This window comes from Uloborus diversus, chromosome 7 (genome assembly GCF_026930045.1).
Source record: "Uloborus diversus isolate 005 chromosome 7, Udiv.v.3.1, whole genome shotgun sequence".
NCBI classification, from domain to species: domain Eukaryota; kingdom Metazoa; phylum Arthropoda; class Arachnida; order Araneae; family Uloboridae; genus Uloborus; species Uloborus diversus.
The window spans coordinates 126,545,470-126,567,860 of NC_072737.1; the positions used below are offsets into that span (position 1 = coordinate 126,545,470).

Below are 22,391 nucleotides of genomic sequence, written 5' to 3' on the forward strand. Positions count from 1 at the left end.
TAAATGTGTTCTCAGAGGCACTGAATCTTCTTTCATGCTTTCAAAAAACTTTTACGAAAAAAAAAAAAAAAAAGGAAACCAAAAACATATTTTTGCTTTATTAAAACTTGAAAGAAAATAAATAAATAATCAAACTCAAATATATAATTTTAAAAAATTCCATTCATGGGAAAGATAACTTTCCCATTACCCTCCATGTAAAATTGCCACTGATCTCTAAAAATTTTGGAATTAAAAAATCTTTGAATTTCAGTGTAAGAAGAACCAGTGGCGTAGCAAGAAAATCTCCAAGGGGTGTCCAGCTTTAAAATAGTCAACTTTGATACTTGGAAATGTAAAAAGAAGCACTGACAATTTGATTTTAACTTTACATGAACAGTCGTCATACATACATACATACATAAAATTGTTTAAATTAGAGCAGGCGCCGGAGGTACTTGAGTGTGCAAAATATGAGGACCACATTCTGTTAATGGATTTTAGTTGGGGAAAGCTCATACATTAACAATATGGATCTTGCCACGCTCACTTTTGGTCAATTTTTTTTTCAATCCCCCTCCCCTTATTCATTAAGAAAATCGATGGAGTACATACTAAAAAGTCAATTTATTGGTTACTTCTGCCATAACTAATAGTTGATTCTAATGGTGAAAACGATGATGGGTTGTTTTTGTTAAATAATTTAAATAATAAAAAATAAGTTTTGAAAAATTAATTAATTAATTAAAATTAAAACATGAGAAAATAGAGAGTTGAAATAGAATATGTGCAAGTAAGACAAGCAATTGCTCATTTTTATTTAGACAATTATTATCGATACATTTCATGTTTGCCTCATTAATTAGTTTTATTTCATTTGTGTTAATGTTGAAGTCTTTTTAGATTTTATTCTGATATGAATCAAAATTCACCGGATTTTTGATCATCTGAGCCGGTTAAAACATTTTTTCGGAAAATGCTCCGACCAGTTTTCTCGGCATTTCAGGTTAATTTTGTGAATAGTACTTTGAATCCGATTTTTGAATTTAATGTTAATTCCTGCATCAACCGTTGTTAATTATTAGTGTGCTTTTTATATAAGACGAAGTACAATACATGAAATTCAATCTTTTGATCAAGTTAAGTTTTGTTTTCACCTTCTAAATTTTTAGAATTGATTTGACTTTTATTAGGATATTTTAAAAATTTGAGAATTTTTCATGTTTTCCGTAAACGTGTTTTTTTTTCTATTTAAAAGATTTGTTTAAAGATCACAGATTAGCTACTCCTAGTAAGTTGTTTCATTTAATTAAGATTCGGTGAAGTTCTTAAGTAATATGTGTTGAAGCGTTGAGTTTCGTTTTTTCTTCAAATGTTTGCTGAAGCGTAAAAATATTTTCAACTTTTGAATTTTGAGAAAAGTTTTTTTTTATTTTTAAAGGATTCTTTGGTTTCTGGGGCCGTAGGTGCCCCCAGTGAAGTATCCCCCCCCTCCCCGCACTGCGGAGTCTGCGGGTAGGTAGATTCGGGCCTGCCTAGGATTGCAATTATTGTGAGAATGTGAGACTGTAAGTTTTACTTTTTATGAAATTTTTAGTATCCTTGAAGCAGTAAGTGTTTTTTTTTTTGTATAATTACATCTTTTACTTTTTAATTAAATAGAAATTATTTTCATCCTCTTGAAAACAAAATATTTTCAGAAAATATTAATAAATTAGTTGATGTTCAAAAATGGAAAAAGTTCAACAGATTTCAGGCCTGCCTATATAGGCGGCACCTTAGACCATTGAGATCCTCTTAGACCATTAATGATCTAAGGGCGGTACAGAGATAAATTCAACCCTGGATATACTTTTTAGCCTACTTTTCCCAGTAAAAGTCAGAGAAAGAAGAAAAAAGCTTGAAAGAAGGCTTAATAAATCTTAAAGGTATCGCAAAAAATAAACAAAAAAAAAGTCAAAAATAAATTAAATAATTAAACAAACATCGAAAAATCAAAAATTGGAAAGTTTGAGATAGGGGGTATTGAGATAGAAAAATGTCTATCTGTCTGCCCCCCCCCCGCCCCCCACCCTCAATAACTTTTGAGTGAATAATCCGATTCAAACAATTTTTTTTTTTTTTGTTCGAAAGATAACAGCGAGGACATCTCATTCCATTGTTTAATTTTTGATTTGAGCGATTCTTCGTTTTGTTTTAAACAGTTCAGAAAAAAAAAAAAAACTTAACATTAACGCCAATTGGGAAATTCAAGGCAAATATCAATAACGTACTAAGACTAAGAGGCAAATTTGCTTCAAACAAACTTTGTAGGAAAAAGTTTTTGAAGAGCCCCCCCCCTTCCCCCCCCATGTATAGAAAATAACCTTTTTATTTGAACAACTTTCCGTTCGATTTTGAACAGTTCAAATCCTTTAACATCAGCGTCTACTGCGGAACTAATAAAAGTCACAATCTAGATCCGGAACTTAAATTGGATTTACTTTAAACAAATTTTATTGAAAATAGCTCTTGATGACCAACTGCCGACTCCGACTCCTAGAATTTTTGGGAAGTCGACTCCAAATCCGACTCCTGCACTTGAAAATTAGTCGGACTCCGACCCTGAGTCTGTTGTTTTGGCAAAAATTTAGACACGAGGGAAACTTTCTTTTTTGACATAATATATTTATTTTAATGAGCCTATGATTTTTCATTCTTTTTTCTTGCTTCTCAGTAAACAAAATATCTTGCCTCCGTATTGCATAAAGGTTGACATGCAAGAAAAATCATCTTGCATTAATGCTGCCTCAGTATTGTTATGTTACTCCATTTATGCTGTCAGCAGGCTGCCTTTATGCAATTTTTATGCAGTATAAAATACGTCAATATTGACGCCGTCAGTATAATATCAAGATCTGTCAAGGTTGATGCAAGAAATTTAGCTCTAGTAGGGTTTTTGAAAATGATTAAAGATTTTTTTTAATGGAAAAATATATACATATTAACTGCTTTGTTTAAAAAATGCTATTGTTTTATTTGTTCATTTTTTTTTTCTTTTAACGCATCTGTTTCTTCAGATGAGCGAGGCAAATATTATTTCTAGAAATCTGGTTAAAATGTCAAAAAGTTACGTCCGAAATAGTTTGCGACTTAGGTAATTTTGAGAGCATCATTGATCAGATATACTAATAAAAAGTCGATATTGGTATACGGGAAAGTTGGCTCGTTTTTCTGGACGGAACTTCTTGTTGAAATTGTGGTAGCATGATTTGAAATTTTTTTACAGAGCGAAATTTGAAACAGTACTGCGTATTTGACGTTTTACAAAAAAAAAAAAAAAAAAATCTGAAATTTGATGTTTCAAAATAGACACAGGCATAGGCTTGAAAAACACTCAGAAAAAGAATCGAACTCCTAAAACTTCAAAGGAAGTTTTCGTAAAACCAGCAAGTTTAACATTGAATCAAAAGCATTCAGATTTTGTATGAAAATTTACCTTACTATCGTATCGTGACCCGAGGGGCCAGTGGCGCAACGGATAACGCGCCTGACTACGGATCAGGAGATTCCAGGTTCGAATCCTGGCTGGCTCGAAGTTGATCTTTTTTGTTATATCGCACTTACTGTACTGTTGCATTTTGTTATATTGTACGAGGTTCTAATTCTGGTTGGCTCGTATTTTCTCGTAACTAATTATTTTTGTTACATTGTAGTGAAATGTGGATCAAAGTGAAATAGTTAAGATGACTGAACTTTTTCAAAATGAATAAATTAGAAAATTGTTTTGAAAATCTCAGAACATAAAGAAAGAACATTGTATTTCAAGACAAAACTTGCATTGAAACAGTATTTTTAATTTTTGGCTGTAAATTTGTGTGCCTCCAAAAAAAAGTGTGGAAAATTTCAATTTTTTTAAGGAGCTAAGTGAAAAATAAAATATTTAATAGTATATTCTTAAAGTTCTATTACTTTTATTTTTCCTGTCTTTATTCTTGAATGAAAAATTCAAATTTTACGCGGCTCCTTGAATCAGAAAGGAATGGGCCCCTACTGTTGATCCTTCTATTCGGCTTTTGAATTTACGATTTGTCTTATCTGTGTACAGTTATAAAACTATTTAAACAATGTAGTTATTCAGTAGTACTTAATAGCATTCTGAACTACTGGGCTTATACATTTTTCTTTGTAGTTTTTTTATTTTTAGGTAGTCGGGTTTTTTGTTTTTATTTAATATTTTTTTTATTTATTATATACTATTTATTTTTCATTCAAGAATAAAGACAGGAAAAATAAAAGTAATAGAACTTTAAGAATATACTATTAAATATTTTATTTTTCACTTAGCTCCTTAAAAAAATTGAAATTTTTCCACTTTTTTTTGGAGGCACAAAAATTTACTGCCAAAAATTAATTGATACTGTTTCAATGCAAGTTTTGTCTTGAAATACAATGTTCTTTCTTTATGTTCTGTATTTTTCAAAACAATTTTCTAATTCGTTCCTTTGGAAAAAGCTCAGTCATCTTCACTATTTCACTTTGCCCCACATTTCACTACAATGTAACAAAAATAATTAGTTATGAGAAAATACGAGTCAACCAGAATTAGAACCTCGTACAATATAACAAAATGCAACAGTACAGTAAGTGCGATAACAAAAAAGATCAACTTCGAGCCAGCCAGGATTCGAACCTGGAATCTCCTGATCCGTAGTCAGGCGCGTTATCCGTTGCGCCACTGGCCCCTCGGGTAACAGGACGATAGTAAGGTAAATTTTCATACAAAATCTGAATGCTTTTGATTCAATGTTAATTTACTGGTTTTACGAGAAATTCCTTTGAAGTTTTAGGAGTTCGATTCTTTTTCTGAGTGTTTTTCAAGCCTATGCCTGTGTCTATTTTGAAACATCAAATTTCAGATTTTTTTTTTTTTTTTTTGTAAAACGTCAAATACGTAGTACTGTTCCAAATTTTCGCTCTGTAAAAAAGTTTCAAATCATGCTATCGTAATTTCAACAAGAAGTTACGTCCAGAAAAACGAGCCAACTTTCCCGTATACCAATAGCGACTTTTTAGTATCTGCTATCTGATCAATGATGCTCTCAAAACTAAAAAGTTAAAAGTGGCAGACTATTTCGGAAGTAACTTTCTAACATTTTAACCAGATTTCTAGAAACAATATATGCCTCGCTCATCTGAAAAAATAGATGCGTAAAAAAAAAAAAAAAAAAAAAAAAATCTTTAATCATTTTCAAAAACCCTACTAGCAAAATTTCTTGTATCAACCTTGACAGATCTTGATATTATAATGACGGCGTCAATATTGACGTATTTCATACTGCATAAGGTTGCATAAAAAGCTGCCTGCTGACAGCATATAAATGGAGTAACATAACAATACTGAGGCAGCATTAATGCAAGATGATTTTTCTTGCATGTCAACCTTTATGCAATACGGAGGCAAGAAATTTTGCTTACTGAAAAGTAAAAAATAAAAATAAAAAAAAAGAATGAAAAATCATATGCTGCTTAAAATAAATGTCAAAAAAAAGTTCCCGTCCGTGTCTAAATTTTTGCCAAAACAACAGACTCAGGGTCGGAGTCCAACTAATTTTCGGGTGCAGGAGTCAGATTCGGAGTCGACTGCCCAAAAATTCTAAGAGTCGGATTTGGCAGTTGGTCATCATGAGCTATTTTCAACAAAATTTGTTTAAAGTAAATCCATCTTTAAGTTCCGGATCTATATTGTGATTTTTATTATTTTCGCAGTAGGCGAATTTTACGGGGCTCCTTGAATCAGAAAGGAATGGGCCCCGACTGTTGATCCTTCTATTCTGATTTTGAATTTATGATTTGTCTTATCTGTGTACGGTTATAAAACTATTTCAACGGTGTAGTTATTCAGTAGTACTTAATAGCATTCTAAACTACTGGGCTGATACATTTTTCTTTTTAGTTTTTTTGTTTTTGGTTTTTACGCAGTCAGGTTTTTTGTTTTTATTTAATAATTTTTTATTTTACACTTTTTAGTTAATTTTCATTGACTTAGTTATTATGATTATAAGACGGTACATTTCGATATCTTGTCATTTCATTGAGAGAGTTTGTATCGTCAGGTTTATTTAGTAACTTGTGGTGGTCTAAACTGCTAATAATTAGTCCCTCTAGGGATGTAACTCGGCTTCAATCTACATGTGCTTGACCTTCGGCAAAAATGCGCGAACTTAAGTCAACCACTGCACAACTATATAAACAGCCTGTATGAATTATGATGACGCGAAATCGGAAACGTCGTCAATCAAATCTTTCTCACAAAACTAAAAAAGCCAGTCAAGAAGTACAGTTCATTCCTTCGAATCAAAGCAAAAAAAAAAAAAAAAAAACGCAACATGTTAGAGATGAAAATCGAATTAGTAGACTTTCCTTCTTTTGGTGCTTGTTGCACGATTTTATTTTGATGAGGACTACAATCTGAGTGTCTTGCCTTCGCTAAGCGTAGTATATTTTTTATTACAGTACAGAATACATATAAAGAACACATGAAAGAATTTACATCAGAAAGAGGGGAAAGTACATCCGGAGCGAGGGTGTCTTGACCCACCGCCTCAAGTGGGAGAAGCAATCGCTTAGACCACTCGGTCACTGAGACCCCAATTAGTAAACTTAGCAAACAAAAAATTTCAGGCATCGAAAACTACCCGCATTTGTCGCACGCAGGTAGCGTGCGACACAGTGTGCAACACCCAACGTGCGCCGATCCCGAACAGACAAAATATGGCAACTGGTTGTTGATATGGTGAGTTTTGATTACTGTCGTGTTTAGTGACACTCCCAAGGTTAAGACAAATCGATTGACGTAAGAATTACCAAAATTGGCCAAGGCGTTTAGCCCCTAGAACGCCACATAGGGACAGACATACATACATAGACTTATAAACACATTACCCTCCTTTGTGTCGCGCACGCGCAGTCGGGTAAAAATCGTTTGACGCAATATAGTCTTCCTTCAAGGACTCTTGCGCCATAAAAATCAAATAAACCAACCAACCTTTAAGTTCTACAGCATATTTTATTACATGGTACCAGGTCCGAGTTCTGGCTGGCTCGTATTTTATCTCGTAGCTTATCACTTTTGTTTTTTGGTAAAAAAGTCTTTATTGAAATATTTTTATTCGATTATAAAAAATATTTTTGATCAAATTAATCAGTAAATAAAAGGTTGAATAAAGAAATGAAAGTAGACTGAAACAGTAAACGCATAATGAAATAAATAAATTCATATATAAATGAAGAAAAATAAACGAGTGAGTAAAAGACAAATGAAAAATAAAGTAAGTGACTGAATGAATAAATAAGTGAATTACTAAGTGAAGGAATGTAAATGAATGAATAAATAAATGAATATGTAAGTAATTTAGTAAGTGATTGAGACTTGAGAAAGTGAACAAAATAAACTACTATTTTACTGTGCTCCATCCACTTTGCCCCGCACGTACTTGACTAGTTATGAAAATATTTAAAATACAAATAAGCTTCATATTAACTAGATAGATACTGCATCGTATATTAGAAAAATTTCAATTAATATTTAAAATGTTATTAAGATTTTGTACTAACAAAAATAATTTTGACATACAACAAAATATTATAATATAAGCATAATTTTTTGAAAATTGCCTGTATTATCATATGCTTTACTCATCGGAGGTATTTTTTTCCTGTCTGGAATATACTACACATACTAATACATAGTTAAAATATTACCAGATAATTTGTGCTAAAAGTAAAGTAAATATTTTTCACTTTGCCCCACATTCCCCTACTTAAAGTTCCATAGTATTTTGTTATTTGGTAACAGGTTCGAATCCTGCTGGCTCGTGTTTGGCTTGTAGCCAGGGCCGGATTTAGACTTAATGGCTAAAGCTATTAAGTCTAAGCTATTTCAGATATTGTACTCATTTTTTAGTCCGAACAACTATTTTACCGGTGGAGAAGGAAGCCACTTTTAAGTGTCCGCCCCCCCCCCCCCCCGCACTATGTGCTGTCTTTAATGTGCTTGCCTGTTATCCTCTTTGGCTCATCAAGACGGTGTTACAGGGCCCCCCTTTAAGCAGTGTATAGAATATCCCCGATTTCAGGGGGTCCGGGAGCTTCTCCCCCGGAGGATTCTTGAAAAAATATATGTAAAATTCTGCATTTGGAGGCTTTTATAAAGGGGTTATTGAAGCTACAAAAATGTCAGGAAAAAAACAGGAAAACAAAACTTTTTAAAAAGTTATATATTTTTTTTTGAAAATTAAGATCATAGACAGTAAAAATTGTCTCTGGGTCGACAAATCAATGACAGCAGTTGACAAAGAGAAAGAGCCATGGCGGAAAAAAGGTAAATGGATTGTTACTCGCTCACATTGGGTTTCGGTACAATTAGTTTTTGAACATCCCTCCAACCCACCGACAAATATAACAATGAATTAAATTTTAAATAATCAACGGTAAAAAATGCTTTAAAAGAAATGGTGTACAGATTTAGAAAATAGTTAACAACAGAGTAACATACTGCTCATTTTGACAATTCGTAACTTAAAAACTTGACAAGAAATAAAATTGTACACTTTGCTTAAGAGTTTCAAAGATTTATCTAACTATTTTTAAGGACTCGAGAACAATTAAAATTATTTAAGGCACTTTATCTGCACTTTCCAGTCTCTGACATTTTGGTACTTGATCGAAAAATTTTACAGTATTGTTCTAACTTTTTAAGAAACAGCTATTTTAAGTTTAAAAAAAGAAATGAACTATAGATTTCTCATTACAACTTTTTTTTAAAAATTACATGTAGTGCAGAAAACGAAAAGGAATAGAAGTAGTGTAATATTTAATTTTCGCCCTAAACAGATTTACAAAATGCAGTAGAAGTAAGAAAAAAAGCAAGCAATGCCAAATAATTTTCGAAATACTCCACTTGTGACTAAATTAAATAACAAGATGTGAAACATGTCAGTCACAAAAATTTGTCTCAAGTAATATGTTACATAAATGTGAGAACCATGATTATTACATTTTTGATGCAGGATGTAGCAAGGAGCTTTATTTAATGTATTTTGGTGTTTCTCCCTCTTACCCCCTCCCATTTGTTAGAAATTTTAAAATTCAAGGTTTGAAGCCAAACTTTTCCAGATGTTCAAGGTTTCCTAGCATTTGAAAACGAAATTTATTTTTTCAAGTACTTTTCATTTTTTAGGAACGAATCATACAATTGTTTGGGAGTTGGGGGCCCCCAGCAAAGCAGGGGCTCAAAGCTATAGCTTGTCTAGCTTATACGTAAATCCAGCTCTGCTTGTAGCTTATTATTTTTGTTGTATTCTACTAACAGTACTATAGTATTTTGTTATAATGTGACATTTCAAATTCCGGCTGGCACATTTTCTCTCGTAGCTTATCATTTTTGTTTTATTGTACTTAAAGTTCTGTAGTATGTTTTGTTATGTGGTACCAGGTCCGAGTGGGGTCGTTTCCAAAATTTTAAAAGTATTTTTTTCGAAAAGAGCATACTTAAAAACATAGAATCTGACCATTTTTTAATAATAATTTCTCTAAGTTTAATATTTTTAAAAAATTACTCAAATCAGTGCTCTTTTATCGTTTAACGTTTCTGCCGATGACAACACAAATGATGAAATGCCAATCAGTGTTGCCATTCACGTTCCAAAATATTTAATTCGCATCTTTACTCAGGTGTATTGGCAACGATATGGTTGATAGCAAGCGTAGAGCGCAATTTTAATTCGCTGCTTGATTATCATAACGTGAAAACGCGGTACAAAATGCGCCAAAGGGCATCATTTGTGACGTCATCAAGACCATGCCTTGTTTGAAAAATCGGACAGTTTAAAAAAATTATTTTAAAAAAAACTGTTGGGAAAATGAAAGTATTTTCTGGGTCCATGTTATTTTTCTTGCTCATTCCATCCATTTCAATGACTAAAAGTAATACTTTTGACTGAAGGAAACCACCCCATTCTGGCTGGCTCGTACTTTATCTCGTAGCTTATCATTCTTGTTATATTGTACTTAAATCTTATTTAATCCTCATTATATATCAGCGAATGATCGAGTAACGACGCTCCTGACGTCATCAACAATGAAACTTGCTCGACGGTATAATAATTTGATAATATTTTTTCGTAATGTTTGACATGCAGGGAAATGCTTTATTTCGATGAGGCTGAACTGAATCCGGTATCTTAACTGTTTTACTGGTAAAACTATCATTTTAGGAGAATGAAGAAACGAAAAAGTAGTCAACAATGAACGCTCTCTACTGGAGTTTAGGGTTCATCCGCTGAAGTTAGGGTTACAATAGGGAAGTTGCAACCTATTAAATGTTCATATTTTGGCTATTGGATATTGTTAATTGACCCTCAAAACTAAAAAATTCACCATCGCCGAATTTTAAAACACCGTGATTGATTTTTAATGAATTTTTAAAACTCCACGCGCAAAAGTGCGCTCTTCTGAAACGTCACGAGCCTACGTCACAGGGCACTAATGGACACTGGGCAGCCTTCCGCCGAAGATCCCTTGTTTTCGCTACAGACATTTTGAGCGCGCTGATATTTTTATTTTTTAGAAATTCAGTAATCCTTTTGAACACACTATGGAGGCCGGATTCGTTAAAGCACAATCTAAATAATCTTCCTCAAGTAAAATCAATGATGATATTCGAATATTTCCGAGAGGATGAGAGGTTTAACGTTCCAGAAACGCGAGGAGTTAAATGCGAGGAGATAAGCCTTTTACGTTTCGTCTTCGAAGTCGAATGCACGTCCTTCGGTTTCTCCCCTATCGGAAGAGCGTATGACGTCACTTCCTATGCCATTTGACGTCACAAGCGCTTGAACTTTAAAAATTAATTTAAAAAAAAAACTACTTATCGTATCGCAAAAATTTTTTCACCTATGATGTTCATACATGTTACTCTATCATATAAAAATAAAATTGAATAATCGAAAACTTTCCTATTTCAACTATCAAAATATCAGCAAGCAGGCAATTGCTTCGTTCAAATATTGAAGCAAAATTTTCACCTGTCATACCTTGACGAGTGATTTTCTAGTTACTAATAATTGGGAATTTTCTCCTGTTAGAGATATTTAAAAAAACAACCTGTCGAGTTTATGAAACTAAAACACACGTCTTTTTTTTCTTTTGTTGAATATAATTAGTGCAAGAATAATTTACAGTAAATAAAGTAATAATTTGACTAGTGAACATAATTTTTCGAAAAGTATTTTTTTTTCTCTCTCTCTTAATGTTCATATCGACTTCAAAAGAAAACATTCTTAAATTGCAAAATGTTAATGCTATATTTACCAGGTGTTCGATTTTTAACGCAATATATTTCTTACATTAAATTACTTTGTAATAAATTTTATAATAACTTTTTTAAATGGAATTCTTTTCAACATCACATATGTTTAAAATGACTAATATAAAGGAAATGAATATTTGTGTTCGTTCATATCTAACTGAAGAAGGTCCTATACCAAATATGCAGAAATAAATTCATTTAGAGCGCATTTCATTTTTTCTTATCTGCTTTGAAATAATATTTTTTAAACAAAACATTACAAATTTTGCAATTACCAATGGGCAATGCCTCCTGTTCGATGACGCTCATCATTCTCGGAAGATTACTTTTCAATTTTATTTGGTTTGCGAAACGTTAAATCGTCTACTAGGAAAGAATTTGGTGAAAGTACGCGTTGCGATTATTAAAAAACAAAAAAGAAAAAAAAAATCCGCTCACTATGTCGTATAAAATATAATTAAATTAAAGTGCATATTATATTTAGAACCGTGCACAGAAATTTGGGGGCCTGTCACAAACCACCCCCTGCATGTTGTTTACCCCTATATTTCACGCCTAGTTTTAAAAATATTGGGCCCCCTTCAGGTTCGGGGCCGGGCCAACAGGTGTCCCTTCTCCCCCCCCCGTGCACGCCCCTGTTTAGAACAATATGGAAAATCGCTCTTCCACTTGAAGAAAAAAAAAAGAACTTGATTAAATTACGCGTAACAAAAGTCGGGGGGAGGGGAGAAGCCTTTCTACGAAGTACCCCCCCCCCCCAATCCAAATTAATGTTGCACGAAATTTCAGTTATAAGTGCTAAGGAGGCTCCTGTGCAAAGCAAAACGACCGCCCGTAACGTTTGCACATTCGTGCTTTTCAGTAACATTTTGCTCTTTAGCTCAGAGCTTGAACTGGGTTTATCGAAGAACTTTTCTTTAAATTAGAAATTCTTATATTTTCTGCTCTACTCATCGAGCAAATTGAAACAAATTTCATCTTGTAAAAAAAAAAAAAAGAAAAAAAGAAAAAAAAAAGCATTTACAAATGACATACAATGTTAAGGGGTGAGGGAATTCTACTATCCCTATATGAGTAATTTATGTGAAATTTCAGCTTAAAAAACTATTACCGGAAAAAAAGGTCATTCGGGAAAAAAACAAACAAATAATAAAAAAAAATGCTTCGTTGTTCAAACTACTTAGTTACTACTGATAACTAATTTTGAACCAAATTACTTAGTGAAACTTGTGCTAAATTATAACATTTAGATCACTTAGTAATAGTTTGCAGGCCACAGAGCATGATGATTCAAAAATAAATGAATAAATAAAAATAGTAGTAAAAGTTAAAAAAAAAAAAGAACTATGTTTGAAACTATTGCAGCACTCGATTGTTAAAATTTCAATTTCTGAGAAACAAATTCAACTTTTCTTCCGTTTTCCTTTTTTTCATTTTTAAGGAAAGAAGGATAAACTTATTAATTCAGTAAACTTATTAATTGTTTTCACCCGCATTTAAACACACACACACACATCACAAACCCATACACCTTCAAAAAAGAATCGTCTTATTTAGTAATCAACCTGTTTATTAAAATTTGACACAGTTTTGCTGCGGAATAATCTTGAAAATTATGTTACGTAGAAACTGGGTGCTCTTGCGCTCGATGGAGGAAAAAAAAGAGAACTTAATTTAATCATCCTTGTTTGAAAAACAACCCTATAAGGTGCGCAAAATTTCGAACAAGAAGTAAAGGGCAGTAACGAAACCTAAATTTCTTCACCTTGGCTTCCATTTCAAGCGCTGTTGGCGACGGAAACACGCTTCGCTGCTTACAACCCTACAGCCGGGCGCTAACTGGAAACCGCTTTTCAGGCTTAACGCACGAATCCAGTCATTAACTTTGGACAGGCGGATTGGTAGTGAAGTGTCGGCGGTCAAGCGATTTTAAGTACTAATTGTTAAGCTTTCAGAGGCCTTGTCATCTGCTGACAGGTGATATGTTCGATCCCTTACACATTTAGTCCCACTCTCCCGCCTTTCAATCGAACATATTGTTCGTATTTTTGCCATCATACTCTTGAATTTTCGGCGGACTCCGACCACCGGCTCTCAAGATGGCGGACAGCGCGAGCATGCTGGATGTCCAAGCAAATCCAGAATTGAAATATCTGATCGTGGACAGGAATTTCGTCAATGATCCATCGAAACAGGCCGAATGGACTTCGAAAAAACTAATATGGATCCCCCACGAAACACAAGGCTTTGTGGCGGCGAGTATTGTGTCAGAAAAAAAAGACGAGCTCGAGGTGGAAATTGCCGAAACGGGTAAACATTGCGTGGTGAATAAAGATGATGTCCAGAAAATGAACCCCCCAAGATTTAATAAAGTCGAAGATATGGCAGAATTGACGTGCCTTAATGAAGCATCAGTGCTGTACAATCTCAAGGATCGGTATTACTGTGGCCTTATATACGTAAGTACCTCTGCATGCATTTTTTTTTTGTTCCATAAATTTCTCAGTTATTTATTTTGATACGCATTCCCGTTCAATTAAAAAAATTGTATTCCAAAATGTCACTCCCAATGTGCATTGACGACCACTTGCCCCTCCCCCTAAAAACCGTTGCCATAAAAAATCTGCGGCGGCGGTTGTGATCGTTGTTTAAATGCTGCACTTGTCCCTGAAAATTCACCTGTCAAGTTAATTTTCATTTTAATCCCTATCTATTTCTTCAATTTTTTTTTTAAAGCGATTGCTAAAACAAGTTTTAGTTGACAATATAAAAACAAGCACAAGTTCACTAGGTGTACAATTTTTCTGTTATTACCATTCTTATTTAAATGGCATGCAACATCCCCTCGCCTTTTTTTGTCCGTTCATAAATCTGTCAAGTTATAGCTGCTACCTGTTTATTTAAGAATCCTTCCATGAAAAAAAAGGATTATTTTTCAGATTTAAACTAAACATTCATCAAGTACTCTCGACAAGTATTGTCATATTTAAATTGTTTAATTTTAGTAAACAACCTGGTTACATTTGAAGAGTGCCAAGTACGTATTATTGAATGTATTTTTTTTTTTTTGCTGTGTACTTCATAGATTATAATTGCAAGTGTTGAAATTATTTTTATTTATTTATTAAACTGCATTTGAATTTGCATAATTGAGTTTATAATCTTTTTCTTAATCCATATCAATTAATAGCTTTTTTAACTCAATTCACATAGTTGTCAATTATCAGTTTGTATTTTTTTTTTCATTTTTTATGCAAAATCATTAACTTGATCAGCCTATTCTTTTTGCATGATGTCAATTTTATAATTTTTTCATTAAGGAGCATTTGAAGTAAAAGAAACGGTCATATCAAAAATCATTTTGCATGCAATATTTATCTGTGTTGCATACAAATTAAGGTTAATGTTTTCCCTAGTGTAAAATTTTTTGTACTTTCTCTTGTTGAATTACTGTTTACCTTCCATTTTAACATTTTAATTAATAACGGGCATAAAATGCTCTACATACTTATTTTGCATAATTGGTTACGTAGTTTTATCTCCTTTTTATCGATTTGTGGTGTGCTTTTTAGTTATTAAAAATATGTAATTAAAATCAAGAGCCATTTGCAATATATTTTTTTTGTAGAACATGCAAAAGCAACTTTGTTTTGATCAATAGCTTCACGCTATCCATTTAAATCATATTTCAAGAATTGCCTATGCAGAAGTTATTAATAATTGACAAAGGGGCTTCTGAACGAAAAAAAAAAAAAAAATCTGTGCTTCATCCAATTTGCGCGGTAGCATTATCGCCTCTTTTAGACTTTAAGTTCAAGTATTGAAATTTTATTTGTAATGTAAAAAAATACTTGATTTCATATTGTAAGCTGAAGATTAAGTAAAAAATTTGTTTTAGGTATTTATACAAGAATTACAACTTTGCTGGAAAAGGCATGAATTATTACTGAAACAATGCAATAAATGATGTAAAATAGAAATGCTCTCTTTAATGAACGAAATGTAAAGGGCTATTATTTAGCATGCGTGAAAATTTCAATCCTTCATTAATAAATTCAATCCTTTCCTCGAAACAAGCATCTACTTTCTGCGCTGTGGCACGTTTTTGCTGGCGAATCGTGGTCACTGCCAATAAAATGTTTTCGAACGAGAAATTTCGAATAATATAATTCCGAAAAAGGTGATATCACGCCAATTATGGAAGCACCTGCTTTTGATGCGTATTTTGGCGGTGAATCACAAACGAAATATGCTTTTACGTAATATGAACATCCTTCAAGCTTTTTTTTCCTGCAAAACCAGGGATTTCTTTTTTCTTTTCCACACTTGATGTGTTTTCAGTTTTTTAGGTTTTTGTACATTCATCATGTCTTCCTTTTCTGAAAGCATTTTCACATTTAACTCTGATGTTACTCATAAGCAAGTTTATATTTTTTCAAATTTCAAAGTCGAATAGTATTTCGGCGTTGTCGATATGTGCTTGTCAAAAGAAAGCTTTTTTTTTCGTCATGTGAGAAATAAATATTTGTTTTCGTTATTGTTGTAATTCCCAACTATTGTATTTCCAACAATTTGAAGGAATTTAATGAGATTTCCAATTTTTTTTTTTCGTATGCTTTGGGGAAGAGAGACTTATTGCTTTATGAGACATTTTTTCTCTAAATGTCTGAATTCATTGCAATTTGTTTCAAAAATTAATAACAGTAAGTTTTTGCTTGAGCTCACTTGAAAATTCAATAAGTTTTGTGGTTAATTTCAAGAACTTCCTCGCTCGCTGAACATTTGAAAGAACACAACTCTTTTTTTATTTTATTAGTGGCGTATTACTAATTTTTCATGGAGGAGGAGTGGTGGCACCAGTCTCATACTTTCATACAATACATACCTGCCGACGTGTGCATGATTGTAAAACTTTCCTTCTTGAGGGGGGGGGGGGGAGTGACGTATGATCCCCGAGCATCCCAACTCTTGCGCAACGGCATTGGTTTTTTAAGTTAGTTTTTGTAATTACTAGAGTGTAAAGAACGATATATTTTCAAAATTATGCTTAATGTACTAAATTAAAATCTAGTATATATATAGTGAGCTGTTTTATCAATCCATTGGGAATTCTTTGAAGGATTACTGCTGTAAAATAAATTATAGTGTACAAAATTATTTTTTTAAAGGTAAAAGGCTTTTGTAGTTAGAATATACTGAAAAAATTAATTAACCAAAGATTATGAATACCATTAAAAAAGAATCGCTTTTGGAAAATTGTTTTAATTTTCCAGAACTGTGTCAAATGTCACATTTTCCATTGTGGCTTATGAAACAAGAGATATAGCTACTTTCAATCTAAAAAAAATTATGTTAAGCAATTTTCTTGCTAAGGGTAACGCCTCGCCCTCCTCTCGAAAGACTTCATAATGTGTCTGTGGTTATCGGGGAGTTGAGCGAAACTTTTAAAATTATATTCCATTTGCGATCTAGAACTGGAAGATTAGCGATCTCCCTGTTCTTTTTTTGCACAAATATTTGAAAGTTGTGACACCGTGACGGAATCAGACAAGTGAGATCAACCTTACGGGGAGTGCAAACTAGTGTGTGGAGTGGTATACAAATAAGTAGAATGTGGTTGATTGCGCATGCGTGGCTGAGTAGCGGTTAGTAGGGGGGGGGGGGGCTTAAAAGTTTAAAGCCTTGCACCACAGACAACGTGTTTACTTAATTAAAACTCACCAACTCTCTCTCTTCTTTTTTTATTTTTCAGAAGCGTTACTTTTGCCATTTACAAACTTATTTCGGGAATTCAATTTCCATTCTCAATTTCTTTTATTTTTAATTTTTTAAAGTTGTAAAATAACTATGAATGATGGAACTTTAATTTAGCTAGCATCGCTCAGCTTTGACTAAGGGATGGAAGAGGTACTATTAAGGAAGGCATTAAATTTTCATCCCTGAAGAAAAGAGGGCGGCATTTTGAGGCGGCGTAAAAAACCCGCCTCAAGTTTTTTTTTAGAAAAAAAATGGAAAGTTTGATTCTTTACAATTTGTATTTTCTTACAAAACATAAATGTTAAAATATTTTTCAAAATGCAATCCATGCTATTCTTTTTTAAACACTTTTGTTCTAAATATATGCGAAATTTGAAACCTATTTAAAAAATAGCACTTAGCTTTCTTTGTTCAAAGCATGCTAAATTATCCATATTATTCTAAGTCATTATTCAACCGTTAATTTGAATAAAATGTGATTTGTGATAACAGTTAAATGATTTTTTTTGACAGAAATTGACTTTTTTTTTTGGACATTTTGAACATAAACAAAAAAAAAAGCATTGTAATTTAAATGTTGTAAATTTCTTAATCCATTGTTTTGTGCAAGAAATATTGAAAATTTTCAATTGTTCACCTAGTGAAAGAAAACAAAAACATCCCCCCATAATTCCCCGTTTTTTTTTCGTTTGTTCCCATCTTTAGGTTGATGGATTTTTGTAAACTCAGAAAAGTTCAACTTGACATTATACTTAGCCAGCATTAATTGCACAAGCAGACATTTATTTATTTTTACAATAACAAACCAAATATTTCCGGCAACGGCGTTCCTTCGTTCCCCCTCCCGCCACGGATTATTAAGCGAAATAGCAAAAAGGTTTGAAATGTATTACACGCGAATTTTAAAAGCAAAGTGCGAAAAAACTGTGACAAGAATTAACCTTTATACTGAATTGTGGACGCGTGGCACATGAAAAGAGTAACATTTTACCTCTTGGAGGCCGGGAAGCAGGTATTTTCGTATGTAAACAAGAACCGAGGAAGTGCTTCTATTCATAGCGATATAACGGCTCTGTGAATGAAACGGTTTTGAATGAAGCTCCCGAAAAAGGGGGAACCCTACTACTCGAAAGGGCAAAGTTGGTGTTTTGAATATCGTTTGTTTAGAGCAGAGGTTCTTAAACTTTTTTTTTTGTCTCGTCTACTACCTGCCTATATTTTCTAATTTGCGCAGAGGTCGTTCCATGAAACGTCAGGGAGAGTCATGTGGTCATGTTCGTAGCCTGGATTTCCGTTAGGGAGGACAAGCATAGGCGCAACAATATAGTGGTTTTTAGTTGTCCCCCCCCCCGTACGAACATCGGAATTTGCTTTTGGAAATTGTTTCATCCTCTCTCCCTAACTTTTTATGCAATGTTTGGTCAGATGAGAGCAGAAAAAGTGCTTATGTATTTCCTTCGGAAATATTTCGAAATTGAAGTCCTGAAGTTGCACTTTAAATTATCATTGGTGACTTTTGGAAAGTGCGTGGGAGTTGGAGGTTCTCTTCAAGGGAGGGGTAGTTGCCCCTCTCTGCCTCAGTCTGGCTACGCCCATGGGTAGAGTAATATATTTGAGCTCAAGCTGTCCTATAACGGCCAAGTCAATGTTAAATGTATGAAAACGTCATCTGACAGTTACGGAATTAACCTTACATCAAAATTTCCATATTTTCTGAATTCTTTGTTATACAGTCAACTTTCGATAACGCGAAGTCCCACGTGACCGGCTAAAGCGTTCAAGTTTTTGATAGTTCGAGATATGGGAAGTTTCCACAACAGTCTCAAGAGTTTGGGAGCCATTGAAAACTTTGAGATAAAGGAATATTCGAGTTATAAGTTTCAAGTCATCGAGATCTGACTGTATATCTTGTTTAGACTTAGCTTTACTCTTCAACATTTCGTTGCAGTAGAGGGGTCCTTCCTTGCTACTGATATCAAATGTAAAAGTTTTTACTAGTTGCACACACGAGGAATAGGAGTCGCACAAATTTATGAACTATAATATGTTTTAATTAACATACAAACTAATATTTTAGGGGGGAGGGTTCATGTTCAGGAACTTAATTTTAATTAAGTTTTCATCTTTCCAAAGTTTCTTTCTTTCTTTTTTTAAATTTTATTTTTAAATTGAGTATGTGATGCCATAAAGAGTAAGAGATAAGTGAAACCCCTATTTTACGTTTCTCAACAACTGGATTTCTCAACAATAAAAACGTAAAGTACGAGAAATTGATAACAGCAAAACTGTTGACGGGACCGAATGAAAAAACGTAAAATGTGGGAAAATCGTTGATTCAGGGGATGTAAAATCGGGATTTCACTGTAGTTTGAAAAAAAAAAATTATTTTCCGAACTAGTTTTTATCAGTGTTATTTTTCAAACAATCATATCATCTAACCCGATAAATTGCGATGAAACTCAGGCAGGATTTCTTCCAAATAACAAAATAGCGCTGAAACCTTTTTTCGAGGGGGGGGGGGGTTAAAAAAAAGCAACAACTTAAGAAAATTTCATACGGAAATAGTCGCAACAAAATTCAATAAAATGAAAGTTAGCTTCCCCAAAGGGGGTCAAAAATGTCCAAAGATGTGTTGCAATCAATTAGCACGACATGGCCCTGCATTTATTACTCTGCCAGATCTAACCTCATGGCCCCCTTTCTTTTTCTAAAGCACAAACATACGTTTTGAACACATCTTAACCCTACTGGTGCCTTTTTTAATCATGGGAGTTGGCCATCGTTTTTGAGCTGTCAATAATTTAGTATCAATCTATTCGGACAAGTCATTGGCGTTATTTATGTTTTTTGAGGTCTGTTTCAGAATAGTATGCGACCTTGCTATCAGCTGAATCTCTAAGCTGCCCACACGCAGAGAATCGTATTTAATGGACGCGCCCACTTGTTTTATTGAATTAGGCGAAAAACTGGTTCCTAACATTTCACGGACAGTGAACTTTCCTCCGTTGGTGGCTCGATTTACATATCAGTAACAACGTTTCTGGTTGTAGGAGGATTAGAATAAAAGGCTTCTTTAGTAAATTGAAAACAGTTGTTTTTCTGATGATTAATGTGTTAATTAATCACTTGATCGTTTCATTTTTTAAATTTCTTTTCGTAGTTATCAAAAAGTGATAAACAATGTTTGTAGTGCATCCTTTCAGTTATGCATAAACATATTTAATTTCATTGTAAATCTTACATCAATGAATGTAACTTGTAAGTAATACGGAAAGTTTCTTGAAAATATGCAATACGATTCGTATGCAACCTCCGACATCCCAACATTTTTTTTTTCACAACGTGAACATATTTTCGGATATGAGGCTTGTACAAATGAGCCCGATATTCTAATTCCGCATCAGAAAAGTTTAAAAGAATGAGGAAAAAAGAATTTGATGATTTTAAAAATATTTTAGGATGAATACCTCTCTAAGTCTCCCTTACTGCTACAGACGTTCATGCCTTTGAACTTTTCACCTCTCTAGCACTTCAGAAGAATGTTAGCGGGTAATAAAATGCCCCCTTCCCCTCCAAATCAAACCCCAACCAATGGCTATGAATATGAAACTGTCGAAAACTGACATAGAGGAGGGGGGTGGGGGGAGCTATTTCCATAAAGTGGTTGATGGGCGAAAAACAGGCCCGACGGGAGGCCATGTCAGCCTAGTCAGAAACTAGGGACTCGGGCCTTGGGGGGGGGGGGGGGGACAGTGACGCAAAAAAAAGAAAGGAAAAAAAAAGACGAATTAAAAAGGGGATTTCGGAGTCCTTATTCGGAGTCCCCCCAACTCCGAATAAGAGAAAACGTAAAGATTAAGTACAATTTACTCTTCTGATATTTACTCTTATGGCCCTTAAAATAGTCAATTGTTTTCTAGTAAGCAGTTTTGATTTTTTTACTCCCTCCCCCCCACCTTTTTTTCTTTTTCCCTTTTCTTTTCTCCCTCCCCTTTTTTCTTTTCCCCCCTTTTCTCTTCTTTTCCCCCTTTTTCTTTTTTCGGGGGGCAAGATGGGCCCGTTGGCATAACTGACAAGAGGCCAACCTTGGCTCTCTGCTGCCCTGACGAAAAACGGTGGTCAATGGTCAGATTTGGAAAAATGAGATAATTTTTAATAATAATTCAGGTAAATAGTGGCAGAAGCACTTTAAAGTTTTTTTTTTACCGCGCACTAGTCGGGATCTCAGTGTGATTTCAGCACCCAACGAGCCATAAAGGCTCCAAATGAAATAAAATGAAATGGACGAGAAGTCAAATACACAGAGTTTTTTTCTTCTTCCAAAATCTCAAAAAAAAAAATCCTCTCTCACTCGGTCACTGTCCAATGTCCTTTCGGCGGTGCGTGTCTGAGTTGCCTACTACCCGAATGACGAACAGTACTGCGACGCTCTGCTGGCTGGCTGGGTGGCCGATTTCTTGCTGCCATGTTGTTTTTCTTTGGGGAATGTGGTGGGAAAGTATTTTTCGATAAGCTATGAAAATATGGCGCGAGCTTTACATTCCCCATGGTGGATCCCTTTTCTCTTCTTCGGAAGGTAGAGAACATTTTTCTTCCAGAGCCAAAATTTTGTGAGAAATGTCGAACACTTTCAGTTCTTGTAATGAAAAAACTTTCGGGCGATTTCACCTTAGCGTGTGTGATTATTTTTACACTATTTTTTTCTTTTCAGAGTTCTTTTTCATTAACTGCATCAAAAAATCAAGCATTGGTCAATTTAATCTTATTTGCATACTCTATTAAAAAAGTTACATGCGCAATTTTATTATTCTTAGTTTTTTCTTAATTATTAATTTTTGTAAATGTTATAAAATTTGAAACGTGTGTGACAACTGAAATCCCAAACTGTCATGCACGTTACAGGTTTATTAAATTGATAGTTATAAAAAACGGAAAATAATTGTATTGTGCACGTATTTGTTTTAGAAGAGTATCTTTATCTTCTTTACTAATAATAAAGTTGAAAATCTGGATCTCTGTCTGGATGTCTGTGACGCGTATAGCGCCTAGACCCTTCGGCCGATTTTCATAAAATTTGGCACACAATTAGTTTATAGCATGGGGGTGTGCACCTCGAAGCGATTTTTCGAAAATTCGATTTTGTTCTTTTTCTATTCCAATTTTAAGAAAAATTTACCAAGCAAAACATAACGTGGACGAGAAAATTATCATAACGTGGAACATGGGCGAGCAAATGGATATAGCAAATAGGCGAGAAGTTCATCATCTATTATTTGTAAACATACAAGCTAACCAAATGACCTCC

General features: G+C 33.8%; 1 protein-coding gene and 2 non-coding genes across 3 annotated transcripts in view; 2 read left to right on the forward strand and 1 right to left on the reverse strand.

The window, feature by feature from the left end:
• The first annotated feature begins 3,481 nt into the window (after positions 1 to 3,481).
• Trnar-acg (transfer RNA arginine (anticodon ACG)) lies at positions 3,482 to 3,554 on the forward strand. Its single transcript has one exon. It is a non-coding gene; the product is annotated as a tRNA-Arg (tRNA).
• Positions 3,555 to 4,630: 1,076 nt separating this feature from the next.
• Positions 4,631 to 4,703, reverse strand: Trnar-acg (transfer RNA arginine (anticodon ACG)). Its single transcript has one exon. It is a non-coding gene; the product is annotated as a tRNA-Arg (tRNA).
• Positions 4,704 to 13,252: 8,549 nt separating this feature from the next.
• Positions 13,253 to 22,391, forward strand: part of LOC129226547 (myosin heavy chain, non-muscle-like) — a 194,348-nt gene continuing 185,209 nt past the window's right edge. The window contains 1 exon segment of the mRNA XM_054861156.1: positions 13,253 to 13,788. Coding sequence (XP_054717131.1) covers positions 13,429 to 13,788 — 360 coding nt within the window. The 5' untranslated portion in view covers positions 13,253 to 13,428.